The sequence below is a fragment of the Bidens hawaiensis genome, unplaced genomic scaffold, assembly GCF_021521415.1.
Source record: "Bidens hawaiensis isolate Kalapana, Puna unplaced genomic scaffold, B.hawaiensis_p1.1 tig00006888_1, whole genome shotgun sequence".
Taxonomy (NCBI): domain Eukaryota; kingdom Viridiplantae; phylum Streptophyta; class Magnoliopsida; order Asterales; family Asteraceae; genus Bidens; species Bidens hawaiensis.
In genome coordinates this window covers 29,993-41,941 of record NW_027491469.1, presented here as the reverse complement: position 1 = coordinate 41,941, position 11,949 = coordinate 29,993, and the positions used below count along the sequence as shown (strand labels likewise).

The 11,949-nt window shown below is 35.9% G+C and overlaps 2 protein-coding genes across 4 annotated transcripts; one reads left to right on the top strand and one right to left on the bottom strand.

Moving 5' to 3' along the window:
* Nucleotides 1–769: 769 nt before the first annotated feature.
* Nucleotides 770–5,588, bottom strand: LOC143633734 (WD-40 repeat-containing protein MSI4-like). Its single transcript, XM_077101980.1, has 15 exons — nt 5,425–5,588; nt 4,374–4,437; nt 3,795–3,881; nt 3,608–3,670; nt 3,266–3,331; nt 3,093–3,167; nt 2,912–2,987; nt 2,617–2,809; nt 2,319–2,400; nt 2,004–2,077; nt 1,798–1,909; nt 1,618–1,692; nt 1,439–1,506; nt 1,105–1,204; nt 770–1,026 (listed from the first exon to the last, which is right to left on the bottom strand). Exons 1-15 carry the CDS (start codon nt 5,559–5,561, stop codon nt 928–930), a joined length of 1,371 nt encoding a protein of 456 aa, XP_076958095.1. The 5' UTR covers nt 5,562–5,588; the 3' UTR covers nt 770–927.
* Nucleotides 5,589–7,016: 1,428 nt separating this feature from the next.
* Nucleotides 7,017–10,940, top strand: LOC143633744 (uncharacterized). 3 transcript variants are annotated; one of them, XM_077101990.1, is made up of 4 exons: nt 7,017–7,105; nt 8,563–10,234; nt 10,311–10,515; nt 10,609–10,939. In XM_077101990.1, the coding sequence occupies exons 1-4, from the start codon at nt 7,088–7,090 to the stop codon at nt 10,781–10,783; spliced, it is 2,070 nt and encodes a 689-aa protein (XP_076958105.1). In that variant the 5' UTR covers nt 7,017–7,087; the 3' UTR covers nt 10,784–10,939. The 3 variants fall into 3 exon arrangements, with proteins under 3 accessions (XP_076958105.1, XP_076958104.1, XP_076958103.1); XM_077101989.1 differs by lacking the exon at nt 7,017–7,105 and adding an exon at nt 7,892–7,960 and having other exon boundaries at nt 10,609–10,940; XM_077101988.1 differs by lacking the exon at nt 7,017–7,105 and adding an exon at nt 8,281–8,445 and having other exon boundaries at nt 10,609–10,940.
* Nucleotides 10,941–11,949: the final 1,009 nt, after the last annotated feature.

Below are 11,949 nucleotides of genomic sequence, written 5' to 3'. Positions count from 1 at the left end.
AAACTTCACCACCGGCAATATCAAATTGAGGGGGGCAGTGTTCACCGCCGACACCGCCTGCCACATCAACATTTCCATCAGCATAATGGGTTCCAACCTATCAGCCTAAGTTTTATAGGCTCGAGCTTGACTCATTTCGAGTTATATATTTAATGCTCGAGCTTGGCTCGTTTTTTTTTATCTATCAATTATTTTACTTATACTTGTTCATTGCATTTTAATTCTAACAAATATCTTTATTCGTGTGTCGCGATGGAGTAGGTAAATACATTATGGTAAATGTTTTGTGAAAAATTTTTCATTCTGAAAGTTGAGAGACTAAACTGTAAATAGTGAAGCTAAGGTTGAGGGGCCGAAGCCCGTGGTTACAATCATGTACAATCGATTAGCCCACTTGTGTTAGAAGTTGCGGAAACACTATCCAGAAGACCTTGTTTATAAAACACATAGTCGGGAACTCTCGTATTAGAATACGTGGCGACACATGATTAACTCTGAACGCCCATAAAATACAGTCTAGTCCGCTCATGTTTGGATGAAAAAAACTCCACAGCAATATTTGTTGTAAACGCAAACTCGGGACGTGTGAGCTTAAAATGAAAGCATGTTCGAGTGAAAGGAAATAGACAAGGACGGTCGTCGTGAAACAAGAGACAAGGGTCTATGGTGCAATGCTGAGATGGCAGGCCCGTAAGCCCTCACGTTGCAGATGATCTAATACTGAATTCACGACCCACTCACTCATGCCCGAGCACCAAACTGCATTAAATTTCTAGTTCCGATACTGCCCTTACGTTAACAAGTGAATCCGTCTTTCCTACCACATGAGTCTAACACACAAAAGTACAAGTTTCAAATCTCAACACTACAGCGAAACTTCAAAGTACAGAAACACCATATCACGCTTACAGAATCTAAACTCCCACCCTACGGAGTTGAAAAAGTGAGGATGTGTGACTTGAACTTCTCCAGCTCGTCGATAACCTCCTCTTGTGGTCTATAAATCAAATCAATCATCCTCCATATCTACAAATACAGTCATCAAATAATTAAGAGCACGATTATCATACAAAATCAGTCATTGTTATTATAGCAAGACCCTACCTGTAGTGTACCACCGCCACCAGTACTTTCACCATCATCAGACACACTGACAATTGTCCATGGATCATGTGAGTTCCAGTGAAAATCAACCACCTTATCCCTGCGATCGTAGGATACACACCATTGACTTGATTCTTATAAATGCAATTGAAAGTAATATATTGAAATTAAACGGTCAAAGACACTATTAAGCATAGATTTTATTATCATATGTAATACTTCAACCTGGTCCTAATGGTTTTGATCTGAACTTAATATTTACATGTTTGATCAGTTACCTGACCGACCCATTTTGCAATCTCTATCGAGTGCTAAGAAAAACAAAACTTTGTACCTGTGGCCAGAGTGACGGAACAGTAAGCCCGGTGCAAATTTGGAGGCTGGGCCAGAGCGTTCACCAATCTGTATTTAAAAGAACATGTTTACATATAAATGCTCCTTTTATCCTTCATATGCTGAAGGACCTTAAATAAAACTTAATCAAACCATGAAGAGTTATATACAGCTTCCCACCTTATTGTGATCCCAAATGTTCAAGACACCATCCTCAGCTGAACTTCCAAAGATAGACGATTTGTCGGGAGACCACTGAAATATATTTATTTAACTCAATGAATAACCATGAATAATGTAGTATAGTGAAAACGATGTAAAAAACATAAAGGAAAAAAAAAAGTTCCAAAATGTTAATACCTGTACGCAAAGAACCGCAGCATTGTGATTAGCAAATACGTGGACGGGTGATCCAACCCCATTAGAAGTGAGATTTCGACGATCAAACAGACGAACAGTGTTATCAGCCGACCTGAAAAGAAATATATTCAAATATTTTAGTGAATGTCAATATATGATCTTACGTAGTAACTAAATCAGCATAATATAACATATATGTGTTTTACCCCGTTAAGATTAAGTTGTCATCAATTGGGTTCCAGTCAACACAATGGAGATCAGCGTTATGAGCTTTCTCAACCTGCAAATAATCATATAAACTAAACTTAAGTTTATACATGGGATACATTTAGTTCATACATGGTACTTTAGAATATGAGAAAAGCATAAATCACTAGCTTTTGTTGTGTTACTTGTGTATACATGCAAATAAATCTGTATGTATTATATAACCCATGTTCCAAAAAAATACGACACAAGATTACCATAACAGACAAAGAAACAAACTAGTTGAAATCCTATATAACAAGTGTGATAATTACCTTGACAACTGGAGAAGACCCGGTTCTTGCATCCCATAGAATAAGACAAGAATCATCACCAACACTACAGAACTCTTGTGCGCTTCATAACATAGATAAAAAATAAATAAAATTTCTGTTAGCAGGTTGTAACCATAAAACCAACTTCATTTTAATTTAATTCTTTTTATCTACCAGGTTGGCCTAGCAGAGATAAAGCTCAACCGGCATCGACCCATACACAAGTAAACGGGCCGAGATTGCTACTGATATGGATAAAAGAAATCATGTTCACGTTAGAAAAAAAACTGTGACATACCTAGTTGGGCAAAATTGTACATCTTCAACAGTATCGTCATGCCCTTGGAAAACACCTCTTGCTTGAATTTTAGGGCTCTCAGTAGGTGGTTTATCATCAGTAGCCTTTGGGCTTTTACCACGGGCATCAGAATCTGTTGCCAAAGTCGAGATATGATCATGAATACTCCACAACACAACTGATTTATCCTTGCCTGTCACAACCAAAACAAATTAAATTAACTATTAACCAAACTTATTATTATAACTAAATGGTTTTGCAAAACAAAACATAAAATCTTGTTGTAGTACATCACCTCCAGATAGTACAAAAGGTTCAGTTTGGCACATAGCAAGAGCAAACTCAGCATTTTCTTGATGACCAGTCAAGATCTGCAAGGTAGAGAATATAAAAAGATGAACATTTTGCCTTTAGAGTTGAGAACCTTTGGCCCGTTCCATGAGTATGTGAGTCAATCGGGTTACACTTCGACTCACCAGATCAGGATGAGACTCTGTAGCTCCCAAGACAGCATGGCGATTGGGTTGAGCTTCAACATCCCAGATAAGAACCTGGTTTGAAGGGGAAAAAAACAAATTATAAATTATGTTGGTTTAATTATACATAAAATGTAACTGTATATGGACAACAAGAGGGACTCGATGCATACATCAGGACTGTCTGTGTGTGTGGCTACTATTTTGCTGTTCTGAGGAAGCTCCCTGATGCGATTCACCTTCACAAAAATAGAGTCAACATCAAATATCAAATATAAATATATTTTTCATGCAAAGATGACAAATATAATAGAGAAAAAAGCGCATCTGAGAAAATAGTTTTAATGCTTGGATAAACGCAATAAAAACGATTATCAAATAACTGAAATAAAGAACCAAATTTCAAGGACTTTTACTCCCTTTTCAAAAAAACGTATATCCAAATTTCACAATAATGTCCTTTCGGTCATATTATGTATTATCTTTTACAATAATCAGATTGCAAGGATTTTTACCTCTCCAGGATGAATAATGGTTTTAAACTTCTTAACAAAGGGAGACCGTGCTTCTTCATTGAACTACAACAAGTCAACAACAGTTCAGTAAACAAATAAATTCACATAAATTGGAAATCAAAATTTCATGCTCGTGCGAGAAATAACAAACAAACGGCATTACAAGTTCAGATCATGGTAACCTCACCTGTGCTATGTGTTCAGCAGCTGCAACTCTTGGTTTAACAATTTCACAATTTGCAATCACGAGTGTGTTCGGAACACTTCCATCAGTCTGTAAAAAAACTCAAGGGTGATTAAAAAAGAAAATAAATAAAAAACAGCTTATATCATCATCATAATCATCGTACTCAGTATATCCCACCAATAGCAAAGCTATGGTAGGGTCTGAGGAGGGTAAGATGTAGGCAGCCTTACCTCTACCCCATAGGGATAGAGAGGCTGCTTCCGGTGAGACCCCCGGCTCGATAGTAGTTTTGCATCAAGCCTTGGACATAAGGCACATAGCACTCAATCATCGGGACACCGGCTGATCGGTGCATGTACCCTTATCTTTCAGCTATCAACGCCACTACATGATGCCTGATTACCGTCCGTCACTTTTAACGTTATTTTCACGAGATTAGTAAAATAACGTCAAAATTAGTGCAATTTCACTTTTGCCCACCCGAGGGTTCACACATATATACATCATATGTGCGCACCGCAAGCAGGGCTAAAAAAAACAGCTTATATCTGGTTATTAAAACTTCCCATTTTAACACACCTGTTCTGAAAGGTAGAGTCGTTGACGATTCTTGTAAGTAGCTTGCTCTATCAATGGCCCCCATCTATTAACAAAACAATAGCCAATGTGAGTAGCATGCAATTAACCCAACTAAAATTAAAACTTATAAAATTTCAAAATCAGTACACACTTTATCCACATTTCACCTCAAGGGAAAAATTTATGACCTAAAACAATATTAGGAGTTAATAATCACCTGCCCTCTGTCATATGAACAAAAAATAATCAAAGTTTTAGTTACTCTACCAGGGGCAGGGGGTGAACAATAACCAAACCATTAACCGAAAACCGACGAAACCGAACAGAAATTATCTGAAAACCAAACTAACCAAAAACCGATTAACTGAAAAACAAGTTAACCGAAAATCAGTGATCTTTTGACCGAAATTAACCGAAACGAACCATTCATATATTTCTAGCTTTTATTTGTCTATTTCATTTATTTCATATATATCTATCTATTTCATGTATTTATACATCCACTCCATGTATGTATAGTTTTATACCTCCATTTCATGTATATATACCTCTATTTCATGTATTTATAACTCTACCTCATGTGTTTAACTATTTATACCTCCATTTCAAGTATTTAAACCACCATAATTTTACGTATTCATACCACCATTTCAAGTATTTATACCCTTATTTCATATATGTATACCTACATTTCACGTATATATACAGTACCTCCATTTCATGTAGCTGTAAGCAAAACTAACCAAACCAAAGCGAAAACCGACAAACTAACCAAATAAACCTAACCAATTAACCAAAAACCAATTGGTTAACAAAATAGACCAACTGATAACTTTAATTTCAGTTTCAGCTAATAACCAAACCAAACCATGCACACCAGCCTAAACCCTAAACCCTAACCAAAATAAGTTTCAACAATATTATCATACACATCTAACAAAATGCAGCTACAGTTAATGAATCCAAGCAACAAACGGCAGCTTAATTTAAACAGCAACTGAAATTGTAAAACAAAAAAACAAAACCCTAGACTGTACGGTACGGTACTAACCGGCAGGAAAGAGATGGCCAGACGAGATTGTGATTAGCGAGCCAGTCGTAGAGAACCGGTACGAGTGACTTCCACTGTGAGTACCGTTCGTTCACCGACGGCTGCTGCTGTTTCCCGCCACCTACTCGATCCTTCATTTTTGTCAAACTCCACTGCTATGAGAGACACGAATGTATGCTTTTGTTTTTATATACGTATGAATAAATAAAATTATTATTATTATTATTACTCCTGCTGCTGTCGCGATGCGGCAACAAACAAAAATTTTAGTAATCATGTGTAATAATTATGGTTGTTCAATGTTCGTTTGAAACATTGAAAACATTAAACCAATTACCGCTTTTGGTTAGCCGATTTATGAATAAAACCATAGCAAACGGTTTGGTTTGCGGTTTATATCGAAATCCGTCATATAAAACGGACTGAACAGTAAACTTATTATTGAAGCTCAATTCCTGAACCAAACCAGTAGTAACGATTCAGTTTAAATTTTCAACAGTTCAGTTTCAATTTTCAATGACAAAAAATCGAACTAACAGCTCACAATTTAACTTATAAACCGTTAGAACCGAATTGTGAATACACATACGTAACATGTTCATTTTTTATGTGTTTGTGTACATTGTTATTTGCGAGCGGGTGAGGTTCATTACATATTAGTTATAGCTCGCATTGTAAATTCAATCGATGCTTTGGACGCGTGATCAAGAGGCACTTGCATATGTATTATGGGAGTTTTAGTTCTTCGGTTTTCTTTCCTTTTATTTTATATTTATTTTGTTTCTATGTCTTTGCATTGACTCCTAGACACATTAAAGACAATTTGTGCCTGAATTGTGAGATAAGGAAATTTGTCTATTTTAGATACAAACAAAAAAGAAAAAAAAAATAGTGTTTTTGCCAATCTTGGGAAACTTTTGATTCTCGTCACATACAAAAGACGTGACTTGATATAAAAAGTTATCTCTCTTACTTTTCTAAACATAAAATGTAGGTTGATTATATGCTTAACAATTTTCATAGGAGGGGGTGTCTTCGTCATCGGGCCTTCACGGTTTTACTTTATTACATGCTTGTCATGGTTTTCTTTCTTTTTTATTTATGTCAAGCGTATATACCATATTTAATTTATATATATACACTCGATATAATTTCCTTTTTTTATTTTAATACTTGTTTTTAAATTTACCCACTACATACCCGACAAGTATTTGAACCAAGCCTTGTGAGGTTGTTATTCGGATCCCGAGCCCACCAGGGTTTTTCTCCCATCGTGTTTTACGTCGGAGAGTTCTCTTGTGGCGGCACAACGACGCCCAGTTAAGATAACATAGTCTGGCCATAATGGAGGCAATGATGTATTTTAAATTGAATAGTGCGGTGACCTAAACACACACACAAAAAAGTCATCGTTCTAAATATAAAAAAACATACCCGACAAATTTTGGGTCGAGTATACATAACAAATATTTTTAACAAACTAACAAGTTAACAGTTACATCTGATACCCGACACCGACAGAAAATTAATAAGTTATTACCTAAATCAATCCCAAACCCGACCCATTACAATTGTCTTCTTAATAATAAGGTTTTTAACGTATTTCTAGAAACAAAAAAGAGAAGCTCAAAGAGAGCCGCACTGTGTGTAATCTGCATGCTTCATGTTCCAGAAATCAAAGGTAATAAATCAACAATCTTTAATTCTTGATGAATACCCAATTCGTTTGTTGTATTATACCAGCTTCAATTTTGTTCTATAATAATATCATTCTTTCATTTTTTTGACCCTGAAACCCTAGCTCTGTCATTCATTCAATTAGTTGTTATTGAATATTGATACAATGCAGACCATAATTTAAAAGTGTTGATTGATTGATCTTATAATTAGTTAGGGTTTACTGTAACCTCTGTTGGGAATTAATTAATTAATTAATAGTGCAGTGCTTTAAACCCTAACTATGCATTAGGTAATGAGTAATGACATTAGTTATGACAATGATGCAAAGTTTAGGGTTTTTTCGTTGAGTCCTGTTTCACGGGTTAGAGGTGCACAAGCCGGTTTGGGTTGAAACTGGTTCGGTTTGGTCAACAAAAGTCAAACCGGTTCAGTTCGGGTTGAAACCGGTTCTTGATCAGGTTACGATCGGTTTTTTCCGGTTTCGGTTTGGGACCGGTTTTGGTGGAGAAAATTACAAACCGGTTCCGAACCTACGGTTCTAAACCGGTTCTACATAATCGATTTTAAACCAGGTCGGTTTCTGTTCGATTTTTGGGTTGGTTTGGTTAACTGGTTTATTTGCCTACCTATATTCACGACTGTGCTCGAGGTTTTATAACAAGATATGTATTTCTTACAATTTAGACGCTTGTATTAAATAGCTTACATGATTGTGAACCATGGTTTTCGTAATCGAACTGGTACCTGCACGCTCTATGATGTGTTGGGTACCCATGGAGGCATGGATCACTCTGTTTTGGGCCGGGTAATGTCAAATTTCGGTTTAACCGGTCACCCGGTTCAATGGTTAGACCAGGTTTGATTAAACCTTTTTTTTTGGCTTTTTGTGAGTTAACTCGTACAATTTCTGCTTTATACAGTTTGTAATTTGTGATATTTTTGCTATGAATCTGTAGTTGTAAATTGTTGCTGTATATTCATTGAATGTTTGTTATTGTTGATCTGCTGTATGACCTGCATTTTGTTTATTATTGTTTATTCGTCAATTGTTTTATAACTTTTTTATTTTATAGAGCATGGGTATGAAGGATTCTGTAGCATCATTAGATGCTTATATGCAAACTAGATTTGTTTTATCATTTATGATTATATTGACGCAAATCTTAGGGCTTTTTGTTGAGTCATGTTTCATGGTTGTACTCGAGGTTTTAACAAGATATGCATTAGTTACACGCTTGTGTTAAATATCTTACATGACTCTGAACCATGGTTTTCATGATTGAACCGGGACCTGCACACTCTGCGTATTCGTTACATTGCTACTGTAAATTGTTGCTTTGTGTATGTATAATGCTGCTGTAAGTTATTGTATTTTGTTTGAATGTTTATTGTTGATTTGTTGTTTTACTTGTATTTTGTTTATTCTTTAATTGTTTTTCATATTTTATATTTTTATAGAGCATGGGCATGAATGAATTAGTACCATCATCAGGGGGACATTCACAGTCTCCCGCAAAAAAACGTTTGAAAAAGGATAAAACTTGGAAATATGTTAATGAAAGTAAAGACGAAGCCGGAAAAAGAATATTCGTTTGTACCTTTTGCAACAAAGTCTTTCGTGGAGGTGGCATTTTTAGAGTGAAGCAGCACCTTGCTGGAGTAACAGGTAACGGTTCACCATGTTCAAAGGTTCCTAAAGATGTAAGGTCTCTTATGCAAAATGCGTTAGCCGAATGTTCACAAAATGCAAAAGAGAAATGTAATAAAAATGAAGATGTAAAAGTGGAACTGCAGACGGTTTCTCCACAAGTAACTCGTAAAAAGATAAAAGCTTCTTCTATCTCTGACATTGGTATAGATAATACTCCTACTAGTAACGAAAGATCGCATGATGCAGATTTAGCTCTTGCTATGTGGCTTTATGCTGCGTGTATACCTACAAGTGCGGTTAATTCTCCTTTTCTCCCAATTGCAATGAGCAAAATAGCTTCCATGGGTGAGGGTTATACCGGACCGACGTATCATGCAATGCGTATGCATTTATTGAAAGACGCTAAACAGTCAGTGAAACTCACAGTTGATTCCTTTAGAGAAAGTTGGTCGGACACGGGCTGCACTATTATGTGTGAAAAATGGAGAGATTCTAGGCAACAAACTATTATTAATTTCTTGGTTTATTGTCCAAACAGGATATCGTTTATCAAGTCTATTGATGCATCGGATATCGAGAGTAATTCCGAAAGTTTGTGTAATTTGTTTGGGGAAATCGTTGAAATAGTCGGTTCTACTAATGTTGTTCACTTGGTTACTGATAATTCGGACTATTACAAGGATGCCGGAAAATTGCTATGCGAGAGGTATCCGTTGATCTGTTGGTCTCCGTGTGCAACTCATTGTATTAACTTGATTATGAAGGATATCGAAGAGCTTCCTCACGTGACTAATTTGTTTACGCTTGCGTCACGGGTGTCGGTTTTTATCTATAACAATACATGGCCTTTGAATTGGTTGAGAAATAGACACGGTTGGAGAGAAATCATTCGTCCGAACGCAAGTGCAACTCGTGTTGGTACGTCTTTCATTGCATTGAAAAGCTTGTACGACAACAAATCTCATTTGCAAGCCATGGTCACCTCTAATGATTATAATAACATCTTGACATTGTCCAAAGCTAATGATGTGAAACTTATTATCTTGGATGAAACATATTGGCAAAGTTGTTCTGTATTAGTAAAGGTGATTGGACCAATTTTGAGACTATTGCGTATCTGCGAGTCGGATGAAAAACCTGCATTAGGTTACGTGTATGAAGGTATGCATAGGGCAAGGAAAGATATTGTAGAGCTGTTTCATGACAAAATAAACTCATATAAGCTTTATACCGATATAATTGATGCTCGTTGGGATAAGACGTTAAGCGCCGGGCTTCATGCAGCTGCTTATTGGTTAAATCCAATGTTTCGGTATAATGAAGATAACCCTTGCAACAAGCAACTTGCGTTTGGAGGGGTGCTTGATATGGTTGAGACCAAGTCGAGTGAAGATTCGATGAAGCTTTTAAGTCAACTTGTCAAATTTCGTGAAAGAATGTGTAGCCTCGATGGACAACTTGCTTTTGCTTCCCGTCCCGGTAAGACTAGTTTAACTTTGAATTATATCTTAGTTTTTTAAATAATGTTATTATGTGTATAACTTGTTTTCATTAGACGAGTGGTGGAAAATGTTTGGTGGAGATCTCCCTGATTTGCAAAGATTTGCGATAAGAATTTTAAGTCAAACCGCATCTTCTTCCGGATGTGAACGAAACTGGAGTGTTTTTGAAAGAATCCACGCCAAAAAGAGGAACCGATTGGAGCATCAAAGACTTACTGACTTGGTATATGTTCATTACAATTTACGTCTACAAAATAGGTACGGTATAGTATTTATAAAAAGCGTTTATGTGTTCGGTGTTCCTTATTTTTGAATGATGTTAACGAAAATGTTATCGTTTGAATTGTTTAGGTTCAAGGACGATAAGAGGCCGTATGATCCGGTTGATTATGAAAACATAGACAAGACTGAGTTTTGGGTGGTTGATGAAGAGCCAGAAGGAGAACTTGATTATGGTGAATTAGAAAATATGCTTAAGGAAGAGGCCTCGTCGAATGGCGACGAGTTGTCTGGTTCACAAACATAAGCATCTAGTGGTTAGTATCTTTTTAAATATAATGATCAAGTGATCTATGAGGAATGTTGAATTATTAGTGTTTTTACTATGTTGCATGTATCTTTTTTTTTTAAAGCAATGAAGGATATGCTAATTTTGATGTGCTTATACTTATGATGATGAATTGGATTTCTATATTTAAACTCAACCAAGATTATAATCAACTATGAAAGCTATGTAATTTACAACATATGTTAACAACATTATCTAAGTCAGTAAGAGGTGATCTTTATAGTTTAACGAGAAGTATGGTAAAGAATAACTCTTGATAAAAAGCTAAGGACATGACGCGGTGATCACCAACTTGTTAGTGGGACGTTTGTACGACGGTAATCTTTATAGTTTAACAAGAAGTATGGTAAACGATAACTCTTGGTAAAAAGCGGAGGACATGACGTGGCGATTACCAACTTGTTAGTTGGATGTTTGTACAAAATGTACAATGAAGTATAGTAAAGAATATTGTAGGGGCTTTATTAAAACCCTTGAATTCTGAAGGACGTGACGTGAAGTATAGTAAAGAATAACTCTTGGGTAAAAAGTTAAGGACGTGATGTGATGGAGATTTGTTAACGTTCACCCAAATCATGACATATATATCCTCTTGTTTAAAAGGTCATATTGTTCTTAATTTTTTGCTCGTATTCTTGTCATATACATAGTGCGTTTATTCCAAAATCAACCACAAACATTTAAAACCGTTTGTAACATTTTATAAGAACTAAAATAACTTATCAATCTCTTTACTAATTCTTTAAATTGCTAATTTATGGCTATCAAACTTGATAAGTAGTTAGAACTTTTAAGTTTTACCTCAAACTTTTAGTTTCTACTTTGCTTTAATATTGGCTTAAACATATTAAGGGTGTAAACGAGCCGATCTCGAGCCTGACTAGGCTCGAGCTTGACTTGTTTTGAGTTATGATAGCTCGAGCTCTTTTTCTAAAACTCAAGCTTGGCTCGTGAGTTGTTTTTTTCCAAGCATGCGCTATCATGAGTTGTTTTTTTCAAGCTTAAGCTAGGCTCGTTTATTATTTGATACGTGTTTTTAATTATTTTTTAATATTTTGAAAAAACCATAAACGAGCCTAAACTCGGCCTACGCTCGTGTAGTAACTTAAACAAGCCGAAGCTCG

Bases quoted from the DNA above. Each gene is read 5' to 3' on its own strand.
- LOC143633734 (XM_077101980.1), bottom strand. From the start codon at position 5,561: ATGAAGGATCGAGTAGGTGGCGGGAAACAGCAGCAGCCGTCGGTGAAC. The intron at 3,332-3,607 runs GTAAAAATCCTT...ATTTTTGTGAAG, and splicing joins CCATTATTCATCCTGGAGAG to GTGAATCGCATCAGGGAGCT. The intron at 2,078-2,318 runs GTAATTATCACA...GATTATTTGCAG, and splicing joins GGTCTTCTCCAGTTGTCAAG to GTTGAGAAAGCTCATAACGC.
- LOC143633744 (XM_077101988.1), top strand. From the start codon at position 8,371: ATGGTTTTCATGATTGAACCGGGACCTGCACACTCTGCGTATTCGTTA. The intron at 8,446-8,562 runs GTATGTATAATG...ATATTTTTATAG, and splicing joins ACTGTAAATTGTTGCTTTGT to AGCATGGGCATGAATGAATT. The intron at 10,235-10,310 runs GTAAGACTAGTT...TGTTTTCATTAG, and splicing joins TGCTTTTGCTTCCCGTCCCG to ACGAGTGGTGGAAAATGTTT.